At 44.1% G+C, this 23,231-nt stretch overlaps 1 protein-coding gene across 1 annotated transcript in view; it reads right to left on the reverse strand.

The window, feature by feature from the left end:
• The window catches only part of LOC124717004 (centrosomal protein of 164 kDa), a 630,067-nt gene that overhangs the window by 18,598 nt on the left and 588,238 nt on the right, over window positions 1-23,231 (reverse strand). The window contains exons 21-22 of the mRNA XM_047243631.1: window positions 20,969-21,156; window positions 18,564-18,810 (exon numbers count right to left, since the gene is read on the reverse strand). Coding sequence (XP_047099587.1) covers window positions 18,564-18,810; window positions 20,969-21,156 — 435 coding nt within the window. The remainder of the gene's footprint in view (window positions 1-18,563; window positions 18,811-20,968; window positions 21,157-23,231) is intronic.

The raw sequence follows: 23,231 nt of genomic DNA on the forward strand, positions 1-23,231 counted from the left end.
CAAAGAATTCGTCCGACCCAACCATACAGTGAATTCTGCATACTACTGTGACGTTTTGCAACAGCTCCATTAAAATGTGCAGCAACGACTGCCTGAATGTTGGCGTCACAGGAAGTGGCTGCTGCATCCTTGCTCACCAGGACCTTTTTGGCAAAAAACTACATGGTGGTTGTACTCCACCCACCATACTCACCAGATTTGGCACCTTGCAACTTCGCACTATTCCCAAAACTGAAACTCAAGTTGAAAGGCCATTGGTTCAACACTCTAGAGAGAATTCAAATAGCATCGCTGGCAGTGACAAACACCCTCAAAGAACAGGACTTCCAGAAAACGTTTGACCAGTGGCAGAAGTGCTGGGACCGGTGTGTATGTGCAGATGGGAACTACTTTGAGGGTGATGGTGACCATTAGTCCAAAGGTAAGGTTTTCAACAGATGGGAGCACCAGTCCCAAAAATTTTGGATAGCACCTCATATTCTGAATGTTCATATTTCACTCAATAAGTGACAGCATGGTACTGAATCAAATGCTCTCCAGTAGTCAAGAAATGTGGCATCAACCTGGTGACCAGTGTGTACTGCTTTCTGTGTCTTGTGGACAAACAGAGGAAGCTGTGTTTCATACAACTGTTGTTTTCAGAAACTTGTGTTGATTCATACAGAGAAGATTTTGGTCTCCAGAAAGATCATAATATGCATGCATGTGTTACAAAATTCTACAACACACTAATATCAGTGAAATATGTCTACAGTTTCATGCACCTGTTTGACAACCCTTCTTGAAAATGGAAACAATTTGAATGTTTTTCTAATGAGTAGGAATCTATGGTAGGCTGCTCTGCAGCTGAAACTGTGCTGTGCCAGCAATCCTGGTGGTCATTTTGCTTAATAGATTGCTACACACCATATAGTGGAGATGTTCAGTCTCCAGTCACTCCCCCCCCCCCCCCCTTCCCCACCACCACCACCCAACATTCTATCATCCAGCCACAGAGGAGCATTTGCCTCATGACTCAGTACTATTCAGGACTGGAGCAACCGAATTAGTTTCTGTGCCAGGGTTTTGATTACCTCTCAGTGTGCCCTGAAATGAGGAATGTCCTACCCACTACCCTTCCCACCCGTCCCACAATGGTATTCTGCACCAACCACTGAATCTACACAATATTCTCACCCATCCCTACACAACCCCTGCTCTCAACCCCTTGTCTCATGGCTCATATCCCCATAATAGACCTAGATGCAAGGCCTGTCTCATACATCCTTCCACTCCAGTCCAATCACAAGGCAGGGCTGCCTGTGAAACCAGTTATGCGATCTACAAGCTAAGCTGCAACAACTATGTGGGCGTGACAACCAACAAGCTGTCTATCCACATGAATGGCCACTGACGAACTGTGGCCAAGAAACAGCTGGACCACCCAGTTGCTGGGCATGCCGTCCAACACGACATTCTTTATTTCAATGACTGTTTTATAGCCTGTGCCATCTGGATCTTTCCTACCAACACCAGTTTTTCTGAATTGTGAAGGTGGGAGTGCTTCCCTGTTCCCATTCCAGCACTACACAAACTGCTATTCCAGCAACGTGCCCCCAATCTTTTTTTTACTTCTCTCCTTTTCTGCTCCCCTCCCCCCTCTGTCCCCACTCCCACCCTCAGTCCAACATCCCAACTGAACTTAGCTGCCTAGCTCCACCCCATCCCACAAGCAGCCCTTTACTGTCCACCACCCCTATGCTGCTATCCCTCCCCCACCCTGCCCCAGCCTCCTCCTTACCCCCACCACCCAGACTGCCTCTCCCATCATGTGCTGCTGCTCACAGTCTGGATTCAGCAGCTAGAGACAGTTGTCATGTGTGTGCGTTTTGTCTAATTCAGAAGAAGGCCTTTTGGCCGAAAGCTTACTTGCTTAGCAGTCTTTCTGTTGTGCCTGTTTGTACCACAGGAGCCCATGGCACAGGAAATGTTTCAAATGTTCATCATTGGTTTCTCTTCTCTCTGACAAAGGACTTCCCTTTCAAAGTTGAGCATGCAGTGTGTCCATGGAGCACTGCAGTCAATTGTCCATGAGGTAAGCGGTTGGAAGAAGGGGTTGGAAGCAGGGGTTGTGTAAAGATGGACGAATATATTTTGTAGCTTCAGTGGATGGTGGAGTATCACTGTGGGAGGAATGGGAAGGATAGTGGGCAGGACATTTCTCATTTCAGGGCACAACGAGAGGTAGTCAAAATGCTGGCAGAGAATGTAATTCAGTTGCTCCAGTCCTGGGTGGTACTGAGTTACGAGGGGAATGCTCCTCTGTGGCCGGACAGTGGGACTTTAGGAGGTGGTGGGAGACTGGAAAGATAAGGCATGGGAGATCTGTTTTTGTACAAGGTTGGGAGAATAATTATGATCTGTGAAGGCTTCAGCGAAACTCTCAGTATTTCGAGAGGGACCACTGATCACCGCAATGGTGTCTAGGCTGTACGAAAGGGACTTCTTGGTATCGAATGGGTGGCAGCGGTCAAAGTGGAGGTATTGATGATGGTTAGTAGCCATCTTTGAGATGGAGGTCAATATTTAGGAAGGTGGCTTGTTGGGTTGAGTAGGACCAGGTGAAGCAAATGGGGGAGTAGTTGTTGAGGATCTGGTGGAATGTGGATAGGGTGTCCTCACCCTCAATCCAGATCATGAAGATGTCATCAATGAATCTGAACCAGGTGAGTGGTTTAGGGTTCAGGGTATTTAGGAAGGATTCCTCTTGATGGCCCATCAATAGGTTGGCATAGGTTGGTGCCATGTGGATGCCCTTAGCCATACTCTGGATTTGTTTGTAGGTAATGCCTTCAAAGGAGAAGTAATTGTGGGTGAGGATGTAGTTGGTTATGGCGACTAGGAAGGTTGGTTTGGAATCTGTTACACATTGGGAAAGGTAGTGTTCAATAGTGGTAAGGCCATAGGAATTAGGAATGTTAGTGTAGAGGGAAGTGGCATCAATAGTGATGAGCAGGGCATCGTGTGGTAAAGGGACAGGAACTGCGGAGAATCGGTGGAGTAAATGGTTGGTATCTTTTATATAGGAGGGTAGGTTCTGGGTAGTAGGTTGAAGGTGTTAGTCTATGAGAGCAGAGATTCTCTCAGTGGGGGCACAGTAACAGGCCACAATGGGGCATCCTGGGTGGTTAGGTTTATGGGCTTTAGGAAGTGTGTAGAAGGTAGGAGTGTGGGGAGTGGTAGGGGTGAGTAGGGAGATGGACTCCGGGAAGAGTTTCTGGGATGGGCCTAAGGATTTGAGTAGTGACTAGAGAGCCTGATCGATTTCTGTAATGGAGTCACTGTGGTAAGGTTTGTAGGTGGCACCTGACAGCTGGTGGAGTCCTTCTGCCAGGTAATCCTTGTGGTTCAAAACAACAGTGGTGGAGCCTATGTCCACAGGTAGAATTATAAGGTCAGGATCAGTTTTAGATGGTGGACTGCAGTTCTTTCTGTGGATGTAAGGTTAGTTTGCATGTTGAGGGATTTGGTAATGATCGTGAGGCAAGGTTTGAGGTTAAGAAATTCTGGAAAGTTAATAGGGGGTGATTTGGGGACACTGGGGGTGGATCACAGTTGGATGGAGGAGTGAACTGAGTTAGGCAGGGTTCAACATTGCTCTTTGGTTGAGTCTGATTGGTAGGAGTGGCTAGTGTAGAAAATTTTCATGGCAAAATATAAAAATATGTTCAGAACCACAGAGAGGTACACAGTCCATGTGCAAATTATTTCTATTTCTAGTATTAAGGTTGTGACTTGCTGAGTTCATCCTAAGTAGACTCGTATTATTAATCACAAATACTGTCATGGAGTTCTTACTCCCAATAAGAACCCTATGCCCCTGAAGAGACTTCTGCAAGATGTTGGGTTATCAACTTTACACAATATTCTTATCATACATTTGTGCAGAATAAACACTTTTTCCATCTTAGCTGCAATGCCCCAGAAGATTATGCTGTAGCACAGAACTGAGAGGAAGTATGTAAAGTATGCTAACAATTTAGTCTGCAGTTCAATACAGAGAGTCATAGCTCTCAATGCAAACAGAACTGAGCTTTATAACTAGTTTACCACTATGCTTGTGCCACCTCACTTTATTATCCATCTGGAACCCAGGAACTTCACAAATGGAGTCTTATCCAGCGTATGCCCATTGATCTCTAATTCTGGTCAACTGCCAGTCTCTGTACTAAGAAATCTCCATAGATCTTCCTGCATTTCACTACACCTGTCCCTTGATATACACTCAAAGTTACGGTCACATATGAAGACTTCTCTCTGTTCAGAATGCTATGCTGCACTCTATTTGTCAGCAACTCTTCAGTCAAATCACAAAGTTTGTCTCATATGAGGTGGAATCCAAAATTTTTGGGACTGGTGCTGCCATCTGGAAAGTAGATCTTTGCACCACTAGGTGGAGAGAGCTGCATATCTGATGAGTCAGTGTGCGGAGTGGCATTCAGCTGGGAGGACATGTTGCATGTCCATAGTGATTTCCATAATACTTAGCTTGTAGTTCACATGACTGGTTTCACAGGTAGCCCTGCCTTTGATAGAATAGGTGATGTTAGTGACTGGATTGAGTAGATGGTGGTGGGAGGATGTGTGGGACAGGTCTTGCATCTATGTCTATTACAGAGGGAACTTTCTGGTGTGTGGTGATTTTAGGATGGATTCGCAAACAGAACAGCGCGTGTGTATCAAATTCTGTGCAAATCTCGGGAAAGGTGCTACAGAGACCCATGCAATGATTCAACAGGTGTATGGGGGACAGAGCATAAGTCGTATGCGTGTGTTTGAGTGGCATGCTCAGTTCAGGGCCCGCCATACAGACATAGAAGATGCTGCTCAAACTGGAAGGCCCATTAGCCGCACAACTCCAGACATTGTTGCCAAACTTCAACAATTGGTTCATGTGGATCGACGTTGGACCATTCGAGACCTTGCGGATGAAGTGGGTATCAGTTATGAGACATGTCAATGAATGTTGACTGATGACTTGGGCATGCATTGTGTTGCTGCAAAATTTGTGCCAAGGATCTTGACTGCCAATCAGAAGGCACAGTGTGTTGAAGTGTGCACGGACATTCGTCAGACTGCATCTGATGATCCAACCTTCTTGTCATGGGTTATCACTGGCAATGAGAGCTGACCCAGAGACAAAGCAACAATCGTCCCAGTGGAAGTGCTTGGGCTCTCCAAGACCCAAAAAAGCAAGACAGGTGAAGAGCATGACCATCGTTTTCTTTGATACCAAGGGAATTGTGCACAAAGAATTCGTCCGACCCAACCATACAGTGAATTCTGCATACTACTGTGACGTTTTGCAACAGCTCCATTAAAATGTGCAGCAACGACTGCCTGAATGTTGGCGTCACAGGAAGTGGCTGCTGCATCCTTGCTCACCAGGACCTTTTTGGCAAAAAACTACATGGCGGTTGTACTCCACCCACCATACTCACCAGATTTGGCACCTTGCAACTTCGCACTATTCCCAAAACTGAAACTCAAGTTGAAAGGCCATTGGTTCAACACTCTAGAGAGAATTCAAATAGCATCGCTGGCAGTGACAAACACCCTCAAAGAACAGGACTTCCAGAAAACGTTTGACCAGTGGCAGAAGTGCTGGGACCGGTGTGTATGTGCAGATGGGAACTACTTTGAGGGTGATGGTGACCATTAGTCCAAAGGTAAGGTTTTCAACAGATGGGAGCACCAGTCCCAAAAATTTTGGATAGCACCTCATATTCTGAATGTTCATATTTCACTCAATAAGTGACAGCATGGTACTGAATCAAATGCTCTCCAGTAGTCAAGAAATGTGGCATCAACCTGGTGACCAGTGTGTACTGCTTTCTGTGTCTTGTGGACAAACAGAGGAAGCTGTGTTTCATACAACTGTTGTTTTCAGAAACTTGCGTTGATTCATACAGAGAAGATTTTGGTCTCCAGAAAGATCATAATATGCATGCATGTGTTACAAAATTCTACAACACACTAATATCAGTGAAATATGTCTACAGTTTCATGCACCTGTTTGACAACCCTTCTTGAAAATGGAAACAATTTGAATGTTTTTCTAATGAGTAGGAATCTATGGTAGGCTGCTCTGCAGCTGAAACTGTGCTGTGCCAGCAATCCTGGTGGTCATTTTGCTTAATAGATTGCTACACACCATATAGTGGAGATGTTCAGTCTCCAGTCACTCCCCCCCCCCCCCCCTTCCCCACCACCACCACCCAACATTCTATCATCCAGCCACAGAGGAGCATTTGCCTCATGACTCAGTACTATTCAGGACTGGAGCAACCGAATTAGTTTCTGTGCCAGGGTTTTGATTACCTCTCAGTGTGCCCTGAAATGAGGAATGTCCTACCCACTACCCTTCCCACCCGTCCCACAATGGTATTCTGCACCAACCACTGAATCTACACAATATTCTCACCCATCCCTACACAACCCCTGCTCTCAACCCCTTGTCTCATGGCTCATATCCCCATAATAGACCTAGATGCAAGGCCTGTCTCATACATCCTTCCACTCCAGTCCAATCACAAGGCAGGGCTGCCTGTGAAACCAGTTATGCGATCTACAAGCTAAGCTGCAACAACTATGTGGGCGTGACAACCAACAAGCTGTCTATCCACATGAATGGCCACTGACGAACTGTGGCCAAGAAACAGCTGGACCACCCAGTTGCTGGGCATGCTGTCCAACACGACATTCTTTATTTCAATGACTGTTTTATAGCCTGTGCCATCTGGATCTTTCCTACCAACACCAGTTTTTCTGAATTGTGAAGGTGGGAGTGCTTCCCTGTTCCCATTCCAGCACTACACAAACTGCTATTCCAGCAACGTGCCCCCAATCTTTTTTTTACTTCTCTCCTTTTCTGCTCCCCTCCCCCCTCTGTCCCCACTCCCACCCTCAGTCCAACATCCCAACTGAACTTAGCTGCCTAGCTCCACCCCATCCCACAAGCAGCCCTTTACTGTCCACCACCCCTATGCTGCTATCCCTCCCCCACCCTGCCCCAGCCTCCTCCTTACCCCCACCACCCAGACTGCCTCTCCCATCATGTGCTGCTGCTCACAGTCTGGATTCAGCAGCTAGAGACAGTTGTCATGTGTGTGCGTTTTGTCTAATTCAGAAGAAGGCCTTTTGGCCGAAAGCTTACTTGCTTAGCAGTCTTTCTGTTGTGCCTGTTTGTACCACAGGAGCCCATGGCACAGGAAATGTTTCAAATGTTCATCATTGGTTTCTCTTCTCTCTGACAAAGGACTTCCCTTTCAAAGTTGAGCATGCAGTGTGTCCATGGAGCACTGCAGTCAATTGTCCATGAGGTAAGCGGTTGGAAGAAGGGGTTGGAAGCAGGGGTTGTGTAAAGATGGACGAATATATTTTGTAGCTTCAGTGGATGGTGGAGTATCACTGTGGGAGGAATGGGAAGGATAGTGGGCAGGACATTTCTCATTTCAGGGCACAACGAGAGGTAGTCAAAATGCTGGCAGAGAATGTAATTCAGTTGCTCCAGTCCTGGGTGGTACTGAGTTACGAGGGGAATGCTCCTCTGTGGCCGGACAGTGGGACTTTAGGAGGTGGTGGGAGACTGGAAAGATAAGGCATGGGAGATCTGTTTTTGTACAAGGTTGGGAGAATAATTATGATCTGTGAAGGCTTCAGCGAAACTCTCAGTATTTCGAGAGGGACCACTGATCACCGCAATGGTGTCTAGGCTGTACGAAAGGGACTTCTTGGTATCGAATGGGTGGCAGCGGTCAAAGTGGAGGTATTGATGATGGTTAGTAGCCATCTTTGAGATGGAGGTCAATATTTAGGAAGGTGGCTTGTTGGGTTGAGTAGGACCAGGTGAAGCAAATGGGGGAGTAGTTGTTGAGGATCTGGTGGAATGTGGATAGGGTGTCCTCACCCTCAATCCAGATCATGAAGATGTCATCAATGAATCTGAACCAGGTGAGTGGTTTAGGGTTCAGGGTATTTAGGAAGGATTCCTCTTGATGGCCCATCAATAGGTTGGCATAGGTTGGTGCCATGTGGATGCCCTTAGCCATACTCTGGATTTGTTTGTAGGTAATGCCTTCAAAGGAGAAGTAATTGTGGGTGAGGATGTAGTTGGTTATGGCGACTAGGAAGGTTGGTTTGGAATCTGTTACACATTGGGAAAGGTAGTGTTCAATAGTGGTAAGGCCATAGGAATTAGGAATGTTAGTGTAGAGGGAAGTGGCATCAATAGTGATGAGCAGGGCATCGTGTGGTAAAGGGACAGGAACTGCGGAGAATCGGTGGAGTAAATGGTTGGTATCTTTTATATAGGAGGGTAGGTTCTGGGTAGTAGGTTGAAGGTGTTAGTCTATGAGAGCAGAGATTCTCTCAGTGGGGGCACAGTAACAGGCCACAATGGGGCATCCTGGGTGGTTAGGTTTATGGGCTTTAGGAAGTGTGTAGAAGGTAGGAGTGTGGGGAGTGGTAGGGGTGAGTAGGGAGATGGACTCCGGGAAGAGTTTCTGGGATGGGCCTAAGGATTTGAGTAGTGACTAGAGAGCCTGATCGATTTCTGTAATGGAGTCACTGTGGTAAGGTTTGTAGGTGGCACCTGACAGCTGGTGGAGTCCTTCTGCCAGGTAATCCTTGTGGTTCAAAACAACAGTGGTGGAGCCTATGTCCACAGGTAGAATTATAAGGTCAGGATCAGTTTTAGATGGTGGACTGCAGTTCTTTCTGTGGATGTAAGGTTAGTTTGCATGTTGAGGGATTTGGTAATGATCGTGAGGCAAGGTTTGAGGTTAAGAAATTCTGGAAAGTTAATAGGGGGTGATTTGGGGACACTGGGGGTGGATCACAGTTGGATGGAGGAGTGAACTGAGTTAGGCAGGGTTCAACATTGCTCTTTGGTTGAGTCTGATTGGTAGGAGTGGCTAGTGTAGAAAATTTTCATGGCAAAATATAAAAATATGTTCAGAACCACAGAGAGGTACACAGTCCATGTGCAAATTATTTCTATTTCTAGTATTAAGGTTGTGACTTGCTGAGTTCATCCTAAGTAGACTCGTATTATTAATCACAAATACTGTCATGGAGTTCTTACTCCCAATAAGAACCCTATGCCCCTGAAGAGACTTCTGCAAGATGTTGGGTTATCAACTTTACACAATATTCTTATCATACATTTGTGCAGAATAAACACTTTTTCCATCTTAGCTGCAATGCCCCAGAAGATTATGCTGTAGCACAGAACTGAGAGGAAGTATGTAAAGTATGCTAACAATTTAGTCTGCAGTTCAATACAGAGAGTCATAGCTCTCAATGCAAACAGAACTGAGCTTTATAACTAGTTTACCACTATGCTTGTGCCACCTCACTTTATTATCCATCTGGAACCCAGGAACTTCACAAATGGAGTCTCATCCAGCGTATGCCCATTGATCTCTAATTCTGGTCAACTGCCAGTCTCTGTACTAAGAAATCTCCATAGATCTTCCTGCATTTCACTACACCTGTCCCTTGATATACACTCAAAGTTACGGTCACATATGAAGACTTCTCTCTGTTCAGAATGCTATGCTGCACTCTATTTGTCAGCAACTCTTCAGTCAAATCACAAAGTTTGTCTCATATGAGGTGGAATCCAAAATTTTTGGGACTGGTGCTGCCATCTGGAAAGTAGATCTTTGCACCACTAGGTGGAGAGAGCTGCATATCTGATGAGTCAGTGTGCGGAGTGGCATTCAGCTGGGAGGACATGTTGCATGTCCATAGTGATTTCCATAATACTTAGCTTGTAGTTCACATGACTGGTTTCACAGGTAGCCCTGCCTTTGATAGAATAGGTGATGTTAGTGACTGGATTGAGTAGATGGTGGTGGGAGGATGTGTGGGACAGGTCTTGCATCTATGTCTATTACAGAGGGAACTTTCTGGTGTGTGGTGATTTTAGGATGGATTCGCAAACAGAACAGCGCGTTTGTATCAAATTCTGTGCAAATCTCGGGAAAGGTGCTACAGAGACCCATGCAATGATTCAACAGGTGTATGGGGGACAGAGCATAAGTCGTATGCGTGTGTTTGAGTGGCATGCTCAGTTCAGGGCCCGCCATACAGACATAGAAGATGCTGCTCAAACTGGAAGGCCCATTAGCCGCACAACTCCAGACATTGTTGCCAAACTTCAACAATTGGTTCATGTGGATCGACGTTGGACCATTCGAGACCTTGCGGATGAAGTGGGTATCAGTTATGAGACATGTCAATGAATGTTGACTGATGACTTGGGCATGCATTGTGTTGCTGCAAAATTTGTGCCAAGGATCTTGACTGCCAATCAGAAGGCACAGTGTGTTGAAGTGTGCACGGACATTCGTCAGACTGCATCTGATGATCCAACCTTCTTGTCATGGGTTATCACTGGCAATGAGAGCTGACCCAGAGACAAAGCAACAATCGTCCCAGTGGAAGTGCTTGGGCTCTCCAAGACCCAAAAAAGCAAGACAGGTGAAGAGCATGACCATCGTTTTCTTTGATACCAAGGGAATTGTGCACAAAGAATTCGTCCGACCCAACCATACAGTGAATTCTGCATACTACTGTGACGTTTTGCAACAGCTCCATTAAAATGTGCAGCAACGACTGCCTGAATGTTGGCGTCACAGGAAGTGGCTGCTGCATCCTTGCTCACCAGGACCTTTTTGGCAAAAAACTACATGGCGGTTGTACTCCACCCACCATACTCACCAGATTTGGCACCTTGCAACTTCGCACTATTCCCAAAACTGAAACTCAAGTTGAAAGGCCATTGGTTCAACACTCTAGAGAGAATTCAAATAGCATCGCTGGCAGTGACAAACACCCTCAAAGAACAGGACTTCCAGAAAACGTTTGACCAGTGGCAGAAGTGCTGGGACCGGTGTGTATGTGCAGATGGGAACTACTTTGAGGGTGATGGTGACCATTAGTCCAAAGGTAAGGTTTTCAACAGATGGGAGCACCAGTCCCAAAAATTTTGGATAGCACCTCATATTCTGAATGTTCATATTTCACTCAATAAGTGACAGCATGGTACTGAATCAAATGCTCTCCAGTAGTCAAGAAATGTGGCATCAACCTGGTGACCAGTGTGTACTGCTTTCTGTGTCTTGTGGACAAACAGAGGAAGCTGTGTTTCATACAACTGTTGTTTTCAGAAACTTGTGTTGATTCATACAGAGAAGATTTTGGTCTCCAGAAAGATCATAATATGCATGCATGTGTTACAAAATTCTACAACACACTAATATCAGTGAAATATGTCTACAGTTTCATGCACCTGTTTGACAACCCTTCTTGAAAATGGAAACGATTTGAATGTTTTTCTAATGAGTAGGAATCTATGGTAGGCTGCTCTGCAGCTGAAACTGTGCTGTGCCAGCAATCCTGATGGTCATTTTGCTTAATAGATTGCTACACACCATATAGTGGAGATGTTCAGTCTCCAGTCACTCCCCCCCCCCCCCCTTCCCCACCACCACCACCCAACATTCTATCATCCAGCCACAGAGGAGCATTTGCCTCATGACTCAGTACTATTCAGGACTGGAGCAACCGAATTAGTTTCTGTGCCAGGGTTTTGATTACCTCTCAGTGTGCCCTGAAATGAGGAATGTCCTACCCACTACCCTTCCCACCCGTCCCACAATGGTATTCTGCACCAACCACTGAATCTACACAATATTCTCACCCATCCCTACACAACCCCCGCTCTCAACCCCTTGTCTCATGGCTCATATCCCCATAATAGACCTAGATGCAAGGCCTGTCTCATACATCCTTCCACTCCAGTCCAATCACAAGGCAGGGCTGCCTGTGAAACCAGTTATGCGATCTACAAGCTAAGCTGCAACAACTATGTGGGCGTGACAACCAACAAGCTGTCTATCCACATGAATGGCCACTGACGAACTGTGGCCAAGAAACAGCTGGACCACCCAGTTGCTGGGCATGCCGTCCAACACGACATTCTTTATTTCAATGACTGTTTTATAGCCTGTGCCATCTGGATCTTTCCTACCAACACCAGTTTTTCTGAATTGTGAAGGTGGGAGTGCTTCCCTGTTCCCATTCCAGCACTACACAAACTGCTATTCCAGCAACGTGCCCCCAATCTTTTTTTTACTTCTCTCCTTTTCTGCTCCCCTCCCCCCTCTGTCCCCACTCCCACCCTCAGTCCAACATCCCAACTGAACTTAGCTGCCTAGCTCCACCCCATCCCACAAGCAGCCCTTTACTGTCCACCACCCCTATGCTGCTATCCCTCCCCCACCCTGCCCCAGCCTCCTCCTTACCCCCACCACCCAGACTGCCTCTCCCATCATGTGCTGCTGCTCACAGTCTGGATTCAGCAGCTAGAGACAGTTGTCATGTGTGTGCGTTTTGTCTAATTCAGAAGAAGGCCTTTTGGCCGAAAGCTTACTTGCTTAGCAGTCTTTCTGTTGTGCCTGTTTGTACCACAGGAGCCCATGGCACAGGAAATGTTTCAAATGTTCATCATTGGTTTCTCTTCTCTCTGACAAAGGACTTCCCTTTCAAAGTTGAGCATGCAGTGTGTCCATGGAGCACTGCAGTCAATTGTCCATGAGGTAAGCGGTTGGAAGAAGGGGTTGGAAGCAGGGGTTGTGTAAAGATGGACGAATATATTTTGTAGCTTCAGTGGATGGTGGAGTATCACTGTGGGAGGAATGGGAAGGATAGTGGGCAGGACATTTCTCATTTCAGGGCACAACGAGAGGTAGTCAAAATGCTGGCAGAGAATGTAATTCAGTTGCTCCAGTCCTGGGTGGTACTGAGTTACGAGGGGAATGCTCCTCTGTGGCCGGACAGTGGGACTTTAGGAGGTGGTGGGAGACTGGAAAGATAAGGCATGGGAGATCTGTTTTTGTACAAGGTTGGGAGAATAATTATGATCTGTGAAGGCTTCAGCGAAACTCTCAGTATTTCGAGAGGGACCACTGATCACCGCAATGGTGTCTAGGCTGTACGAAAGGGACTTCTTGGTATCGAATGGGTGGCAGCGGTCAAAGTGGAGGTATTGATGATGGTTAGTAGCCATCTTTGAGATGGAGGTCAATATTTAGGAAGGTGGCTTGTTGGGTTGAGTAGGACCAGGTGAAGCAAATGGGGGAGTAGTTGTTGAGGATCTGGTGGAATGTGGATAGGGTGTCCTCACCCTCAATCCAGATCATGAAGATGTCATCAATGAATCTGAACCAGGTGAGTGGTTTAGGGTTCAGGGTATTTAGGAAGGATTCCTCTTGATGGCCCATCAATAGGTTGGCATAGGTTGGTGCCATGTGGATGCCCTTAGCCATACTCTGGATTTGTTTGTAGGTAATGCCTTCAAAGGAGAAGTAATTGTGGGTGAGGATGTAGTTGGTTATGGCGACTAGGAAGGTTGGTTTGGAATCTGTTACACATTGGGAAAGGTAGTGTTCAATAGTGGTAAGGCCATAGGAATTAGGAATGTTAGTGTAGAGGGAAGTGGCATCAATAGTGATGAGCAGGGCATCGTGTGGTAAAGGGACAGGAACTGCGGAGAATCGGTGGAGTAAATGGTTGGTATCTTTTATATAGGAGGGTAGGTTCTGGGTAGTAGGTTGAAGGTGTTAGTCTATGAGAGCAGAGATTCTCTCAGTGGGGGCACAGTAACAGGCCACAATGGGGCATCCTGGGTGGTTAGGTTTATGGGCTTTAGGAAGTGTGTAGAAGGTAGGAGTGTGGGGAGTGGTAGGGGTGAGTAGGGAGATGGACTCCGGGAAGAGTTTCTGGGATGGGCCTAAGGATTTGAGTAGTGACTAGAGAGCCTGATCGATTTCTGTAATGGAGTCACTGTGGTAAGGTTTGTAGGTGGCACCTGACAGCTGGTGGAGTCCTTCTGCCAGGTAATCCTTGTGGTTCAAAACAACAGTGGTGGAGCCTATGTCCACAGGTAGAATTATAAGGTCAGGATCAGTTTTAGATGGTGGACTGCAGTTCTTTCTGTGGATGTAAGGTTAGTTTGCATGTTGAGGGATTTGGTAATGATCGTGAGGCAAGGTTTGAGGTTAAGAAATTCTGGAAAGTTAATAGGGGGTGATTTGGGGACACTGGGGGTGGATCACAGTTGGATGGAGGAGTGAACTGAGTTAGGCAGGGTTCAACATTGCTCTTTGGTTGAGTCTGATTGGTAGGAGTGGCTAGTGTAGAAAATTTTCATGGCAAAATATAAAAATATGTTCAGAACCACAGAGAGGTACACAGTCCATGTGCAAATTATTTCTATTTCTAGTATTAAGGTTGTGACTTGCTGAGTTCATCCTAAGTAGACTCGTATTATTAATCACAAATACTGTCATGGAGTTCTTACTCCCAATAAGAACCCTATGCCCCTGAAGAGACTTCTGCAAGATGTTGGGTTATCAACTTTACACAATATTCTTATCATACATTTGTGCAGAATAAACACTTTTTCCATCTTAGCTGCAATGCCCCAGAAGATTATGCTGTAGCACAGAACTGAGAGGAAGTATGTAAAGTATGCTAACAATTTAGTCTGCAGTTCAATACAGAGAGTCATAGCTCTCAATGCAAACAGAACTGAGCTTTATAACTAGTTTACCACTATGCTTGTGCCACCTCACTTTATTATCCATCTGGAACCCAGGAACTTCACAAATGGAGTCTCATCCAGCGTATGCCCATTGATCTCTAATTCTGGTCAACTGCCAGTCTCTGTACTAAGAAATCTCCATAGATCTTCCTGCATTTCACTACACCTGTCCCTTGATATACACTCAAAGTTACGGTCACATATGAAGACTTCTCTCTGTTCAGAATGCTATGCTGCACTCTATTTGTCAGCAACTCTTCAGTCAAATCACAAAGTTTGTCTCATATGAGGTGGAATCCAAAATTTTTGGGACTGGTGCTGCCATCTGGAAAGTAGATCTTTGCACCAATAGGTGGAGAGAGCTGCATATCTGATGAGTCAGTGTGCGGAGTGGCATTCAGCTGGGAGGACATGTTGCATGTCCATAGTGATTTCCATAATACTTAGCTTGTAGTTCACATGACTGGTTTCACAGGTAGCCCTGCCTTTGATAGAATAGGTGATGTTAGTGACTGGATTGAGTAGATGGTGGTGGGAGGATGTGTGGGACAGGTCTTGCATCTATGTCTATTACAGAGGGAACTTTCTGGTGTGTGGTGATTTTAGGATGGATTCGCAAACAGAACAGCGCGTGTGTATCAAATTCTGTGCAAATCTCGGGAAAGGTGCTACAGAGACCCATGCAATGATTCAACAGGTGTATGGGGGACAGAGCATAAGTCGTATGCGTGTGTTTGAGTGGCATGCTCAGTTCAGGGCCCGCCATACAGACATAGAAGATGCTGCTCAAACTGGAAGGCCCATTAGCCGCACAACTCCAGACATTGTTGCCAAACTTCAACAATTGGTTCATGTGGATCGACGTTGGACCATTCGAGACCTTGCGGATGAAGTGGGTATCAGTTATGAGACATGTCAATGAATGTTGACTGATGACTTGGGCATGCATTGTGTTGCTGCAAAATTTGTGCCAAGGATCTTGACTGCCAATCAGAAGGCACAGTGTGTTGAAGTGTGCACGGACATTCGTCAGACTGCATCTGATGATCCAACCTTCTTGTCATGGGTTATCACTGGCAATGAGAGCTGACCCAGAGACAAAGCAACAATCGTCCCAGTGGAAGTGCTTGGGCTCTCCAAGACCCAAAAAAGCAAGACAGGTGAAGAGCATGACCATCGTTTTCTTTGATACCAAGGGAATTGTGCACAAAGAATTCGTCCGACCCAACCATACAGTGAATTCTGCATACTACTGTGACGTTTTGCAACAGCTCCATTAAAATGTGCAGCAACGACTGCCTGAATGTTGGCGTCACAGGAAGTGGCTGCTGCATCCTTGCTCACCAGGACCTTTTTGGCAAAAAACTACATGGCGGTTGTACTCCACCCACCATACTCACCAGATTTGGCACCTTGCAACTTCGCACTATTCCCAAAACTGAAACTCAAGTTGAAAGGCCATTGGTTCAACACTCTAGAGAGAATTCAAATAGCATCGCTGGCAGTGACAAACACCCTCAAAGAACAGGACTTCCAGAAAACGTTTGACCAGTGGCAGAAGTGCTGGGACCGGTGTGTATGTGCAGATGGGAACTACTTTGAGGGTGATGGTGACCATTAGTCCAAAGGTAAGGTTTTCAACAGATGGGAGCACCAGTCCCAAAAATTTTGGATAGCACCTCATATTCTGAATGTTCATATTTCACTCAATAAGTGACAGCATGGTACTGAATCAAATGCTCTCCAGTAGTCAAGAAATGTGGCATCAACCTGGTGACCAGTGTGTACTGCTTTCTGTGTCTTGTGGACAAACAGAGGAAGCTGTGTTTCATACAACTGTTGTTTTCAGAAACTTGTGTTGATTCATACAGAGAAGATTTTGGTCTCCAGAAAGATCATAATATGCATGCATGTGTTACAAAATTCTACAACACACTAATATCAGTGAAATATGTCTACAGTTTCATGCACCTGTTTGACAACCCTTCTTGAAAATGGAAACGATTTGAATGTTTTTCTAATGAGTAGGAATCTATGGTAGGCTGCTCTGCAGCTGAAACTGTGCTGTGCCAGCAATCCTGGTGGTCATTTTGCTTAATAGATTGCTACACACCATATAGTGGAGATGTTCAGTCTCCAGTCACTCCCCCCCCCCCTTCCCCACCACCACCACCCAACATTCTATCATCCAGCCACAGAGGAGCATTTGCCTCATGACTCAGTACTATTCAGGACTGGAGCAACCGAATTAGTTTCTGTGCCAGGGTTTTGATTACCTCTCAGTGTGCCCTGAAATGAGGAATGTCCTACCCACTACCCTTCCCACCTGTCCCACAATGGTATTCTGCACCAACCACTGAATCTACACAATATTCTCACCCATCCCTACACAACCCCCGCTCTCAACCCCTTGTCTCATGGCTCATATCCCCATAATAGACCTAGATGCAAGGCCTGTCTCATACATCCTTCCACTCCAGTCCAATCACAAGGCAGGGCTGCCTGTGAAACCAGTTATGCGATCTACAAGCTAAGCTGCAACAACTATGTGGGCGTGACAACCAACAAGCTGTCTATCCACATGAATGGCCACTGACGAACTGTGGCCAAGAAACAGCTGGACCACCCAGTTGCTGGGCATGCCGTCCAACACGACATTCTTTATTTCAATGACTGTTTTATAGCCTGTGCCATCTGGATCTTTCCTACCAACACCAGTTTTTCTGAATTGTGAAGGTGGGAGTGCTTCCCTGTTCCCATTCCAGCACTACACAAACTGCTATTCCAGCAACGTGCCCCCAATCTTTTTTTTACTTCTCTCCTTTTCTGCTCCCCTCCCCCCTCTGTCCCCACTCCCACCCTCAGTCCAACATCCCAACTGAACTTAGCTGCCTAGCTCCACCCCATCCCACAAGCAGCCCTTTACTGTCCACCACCCCTATGCTGCTATCCCTCCCCCACCCTGCCCCAGCCTCCTCCTTACCCCCACCACCCAGACTGCCTCTCCCATCATGTGCTGCTGCTCACAGTCTGGATTCAGCAGCTAGAGACAGTTGTCATGTGTGTGCGTTTTGTCTAATTCAGAAGAAGGCCTTTTGGCCGAAAGCTTACTTGCTTAGCAGTCTTTCTGTTGTGCCTGTTTGTACCACAGGAGCCCATGGCACAGGAAATGTTTCAAATGTTCATCATTGGTTTCTCTTCTCTCTGACAAAGGACTTCCCTTTCAAAGTTGAGCATGCAGTGTGTCCATGGAGCACTGCAGTCAATTGTCCTTGTTGCAAACGTACCAGTTTCTCACAGACATTGTTGTAGTCAGATGAAAATAGTATGTGAAGAACAACAACAATCTGATACTTGCATTGTACATCCCTACCGTGATGTACTCTACTGTGAAGCTGAACCTTTGAAAGTGGTTTGTTCTTCACACATATTTTATATCTAAATGGTACATTTATGGACATGGGTTCCTTATCACAACTTTATCTACTATTTCTCTCTACAACCCCTAGAAGCATGTAATTAAGAATTGTGAAAAGCACTGTGCAAGCATTCATTGAAAACATTGTTTTGCTAAATTCAATAGTGCTTGAAATACTCAAGGTTAACAGTCAAGGTATGCCCCTTGTGCTTTGTTGTAATGGTTAACCAGTAAAAGTTTTACACATTGGAATAAGTATTACATCATCATTGTTTATGTCCAGGGAGTGTTGCTGCAGTGTGTTATAAAAATGAGGAAAAAAATGAAGGACAAGAGAGATTATCATTGGCATGAAGATCATTTAATCAGAGATATAAGAATTAATTGTGACAATGAGGATGACAATTAGGGGTGAGAGAGAGAGAGAGAGAGAGAGAGAGAGAGAGAGAGAGAGAGGGGGGGGGGGGGGCTAAGCTACTTGTTCTATATTACCTTGTGTGTCTGTTGCAAGCTCTGTGCTACTGAACCCAGAGCTCCCACTGTGAGATGAGAGGTCACTGAGTGTTGTCCCTCCTGGCCCACCGGAGATAGGATGTGCGTTGTCCACCTGGCCGTCGGGTGCAATCTCACCGGCCCGCTGCAAGGACTGCTCGAGGTGGCGCAGCCGGATGATCTTCTCCCCCAGCAGGCTCTTGGTGCGGTGCAGGCTCACCTCCATGTCCGTCAGCTCCCGCTCCTCCTGCCGGTACAATTCCCTCTCATTACCTCAAGAGTAGTCACACACTTAAGCGGAAACAATTTACTTAGCATATCACGGTTCGGATTCCGCAAAGGTTGCTCCGCTGAGAATGCTATTTATACATTATCTCATCACATTGTACAAGCCTTAAATAATAATATATCTCAAGTTGGTATTTTTTGTGATCTCTCCAAGGTCATTGATTGTGTAGATCATGACACTCTCTTAGAAAAACTCAGGTTTTATGGAATTCATGCATTTACATGACTGGTTTGAATCATGCTTGACAAACAGAATGCGAATGAAAAAGGTTACCCTGAATAATTAAGAAAGGTTTGGAAAGGTAATAAATTTTAGAGACTGGATGGGAGAAAAAAAAAAAAATCATGAAGGGGGTCCCACAGTATTGGGGGTCCCACAGTATTCAATTTTTGGACCAACCCTATTCCTTGTATATGTGAATGACCTTCCACTTAAAATTCAACAACCAAAATTGCTAGTTTTGATTGGTGATACTGGTGTTATAATAAATCCCATTAGAGAGAAAACAACAGAAGAGTTTTCAAAGAATTATTAAGTGGCCCTCTGAAAACTGACTCTCCCAAAATTTTGAAAAAATGCACTACATTCAGTTCTGTACAGCAAACAGAGTCATACTAACAATTGATGTAGCACATGAGCAGGAGTCAGTAAGTAGGATAGAATGCTCCAAATTTCTGGATGTATGTATTGATGTAAAATTGGAACTGGAAGAAGCTCATTACTGAGCTTCTCAAACAATTAAGTCAACTACTTTTCCTCTTTGCATAACTGCTAATCTCAGAAACAAATGTATCAACCTCCTGACATATTTTGCAGTTTTCCACTCAATAATGTCATAGATAATAATTTTCTGGGGTAAGTCATTATTTAGAAAAGAAGTACTGATTGCACAAAAGCAGGCAGCAAGAATAGTATGTGGTGTTCACCCACGGGCATCATGTAAGTATCTCTTTTAGGAGCTATGCATTTTAACTGCACCATCACAATACATATTTTTGTTAATGAAATTTCATCGTAATTTTGAGCACAATTTGAAAAGATCAGTGATGTACATGCCTACAACTGTAGAGGAAAAAATGACCTTTATTAACCATTGTTAAAGCTGTCAGTGGCTCAGAGAGGAGATAATATGCAGCAATAAAATTTTTTGAACATTTGCCCAATAGCATAAAATGTATGACAGGTTGTGAACAAGTTTTAAATCTAATTTAAAGTCACTGCTCCTGGACAACTCCTTCTATTCCACTGGCAAATTTCTATTTGAAAACTGGTAGCCAATTAAAAAAAGGGGGCTTGTCTTTAAGCGCCATTACACAAGTAGGAATAAAATGATAATGTGTTCATTGATGTTGCTAATAATTTATACATATAAACTGACTCTCTTCATATCATTTCGATAAAAGAATTGTTCAAATGATCTATGTAACTTGTAACTAACTAACTAACTACAAACCCTATGACTTATCTAGGACAGTGTTTCTCTACCTTTCAGGATTTGTGTCCCAGTTTTCAATCATAATTTTCATTGGACCTCTCCCCCCCCCCCCCCCACCTCCTTCTTCATATTTGTCTGGAGTGTAGACTGGTATGAAAGTGAAACATGTACAATAAATGGTTCAGCCAAAAAAGAATAGATGCTTTTGAATGTTGTGGTACTGATGAATGCTGAAGATTAGCTGGGTACATTGGATAACTAATGAAGAAGTGTGAAATTAAATCAGGAAGAAAATAAATTTGTCGCACAACTTGACTAAAAGATCAGTTTATATGACAGATCCTGATGCATCAAGGGATAGTTAATTTGGTAATGGAGGGAAGTTGGGCGGGGGATTTGTTGTAGAAGGAAGTGGTGGTATGCAGGTTCAATTGGATGTAGGCTGCGGTACCTTCGAAAAGATGAAAAGACTTGCACAGGATAGACTAGCATGGAGAGCTGCATCACACCAGCCTTTGGACTGAAGACCACAAGAAAAATTTCAATAAATATCTTCTTTAATTTAAAAGCTAAAATTAATGGCATTGTTTAAATATGCATGTATATGTGCAATTGGATATGATAAATAATGCATGTTTGTAAAAGTTGGGTATTTTATATATATTGTAATATAAACAGTACCTTATATAACTGATCAAGCATAGACCTCGCAGATGGTCCTCTCCCTTCTTGCCTCTGCCTCAGCTCATTCTGTCGAGCCTGGAAACTGTCTCGCTGCATCCGCAAAAAATCTTTAGCCCGACGAACCGAGTCCCGTTCTAGGTGAATGCGATGTCGGAAGAACTCGAGCTCTGAGCTGCCAAACTTCCCTATAAATTTGCAAACAGGAGTAACATATTGGTAACCCTGAAATCAGGTTCTTTGAGAACACATAGGTAAGTATCTGTTTCACTGAAAATAATAATATGTAAGTTTAGATTAGTAGAAATGCTATATTTCATTTCATTACAGGATTGCTGCAATAAATTACAGTAAAAATATAGAATTCTTACTCAACATATGTAATTTAAATATGTAAACTGAGGAGGAGTGAGACACAGCCGCTGACAGCACCAATGGCTATAGGGCCCATGGACATACAAATTAGAAAAACAAATTGTTTTGGAAGGTAGGGACATAGAAGTAGTTGTTATTTTGTCTACTCATCTCCAACTTTTCTCTTTGTAAATCCAAACTGTGGAAAAGTCAGTACAGTAACTCTGCAGGACTTTAGTTGTTCCAAAAGCAATGCAGTAGTTTTTGGTTTGTGGTAGAATTGTGATTACATTAATAAAGAAAAGGGTATGATTCAGAATGGTTGCTACAGTGTGGGAAATGTTCTAGTGCCTAAAAATAGATGTCTGAATTTATTTTGTGTCTTACCAAAATTAATTTTTCAAGACAAAATCAGGAAAACAGTCCCAATAATCACAAATGGTCAGATTTCTCTGATACCACAACACATTGAGGTAATTACTGTTCACAGTTAGTTCACCAGGACCACATGTGCTTGTGTCAGTGCAGTATGCACAGCTTCACAGATTTATACATCTGTTTTGTTTTATTTATTTATTATGAGTACCACTGATCCCAACAGCATTAGAGATGCCAGGATACAGGGTAAGTCATTGTTTTTCAATGATATTCATGATAGTACTATATCAATTAATTTTACATTATAATAGAGGAAAACAAACAAGATACATAATACAACAAGTTTTGAAATTAAACTTTACACATGCATTATGAGATGTTTGTAACAGTATGCAGGGACTTCAGAAAGTTAAGTTACCCTTGTTGTTCTTACTGAAACTATTGCACAACAAGAGCTGAAATATGTGGACCAATGTGACTCTTGCGGGTAAAACAGCTAAATTGTACAAAGATTAACCATGAAATTCTGATAATGTATGGACCAAATGCAATGCTGTGTCAACATTTTTTCAGAAAGCTGAAGGAACAATTGGGGGGGGGGGGGGGGGGGGGGAGGGGGACAGAGGGATTTTCCAATGATGAGGATGTTCAAAAAGCAGTTCTCAAATGGCTTTATGAGCAAGGAGTGGATTTCTGTAGTTGAGGAACTGAGCAATTGGTAGAACAGTCTGACCATTGTTTACCAAGAGTTGGTGACTACGTCAAAAAATAGTGTCATGTATCTGTGTGACTCTGAAGGTAGTGCAACATACAATAAAAGTTACTTGGCATGCCATAATGATGTGTAACTTTTTAAAGTCCCTCATAAGATCTCAATACTTGGGAGTCAATATGATATGCTTTATGACAAAAAAATAACATGTATTTATACTTGCACTAGTGGAAAATGTCAATTATACAATAAAAATACACACATACACACTCATTTATGCTAAAGTTGCACTAAATGAGTTGAATTTATTTTGCAACAGGTATTCTTTCAATTTTCTCTCAAATTATGGCGTTTCAAGAGCAAGACTTTTGGTGTCTGCTAGCAGAACTTTGAAAACTTTAATTCCTGAGTAATTTACTCCTTTCTGTACAAGCACAAAGACAATCTGGTTACTATGTAATTTCTATTTTGACCCCATATTGTCATCATGGTATGTACTATCAGTTTTGAAAAGAGAGTGGTTTTTATTAATGAAACATACAAGGAAGAAGATATATTGAGATGTCATTGTGAAAACCTGTAGTTTTCTGAACAGATGTCCCACTAGGGTGCCTCTGATGAGCACCACCCACAATGTATATCATTCTCTTCTGAACAATGGAAACTTCTTTTCCTTGGGCTGATTATTCTAAAAGATGTTGGTGTAAGACAACAATGCATGGAAATATCAAAACTAAGTAGCTCTGGTGCCATCCTAAGGTGTCGATGATGTAATTATGCTTAGTTGCGAAATGAAGCCTTTTTGATAGACCTAGGCTA

Source organism: Schistocerca piceifrons, chromosome 9, assembly GCF_021461385.2.
Source record: "Schistocerca piceifrons isolate TAMUIC-IGC-003096 chromosome 9, iqSchPice1.1, whole genome shotgun sequence".
Taxonomy (NCBI): domain Eukaryota; kingdom Metazoa; phylum Arthropoda; class Insecta; order Orthoptera; family Acrididae; genus Schistocerca; species Schistocerca piceifrons.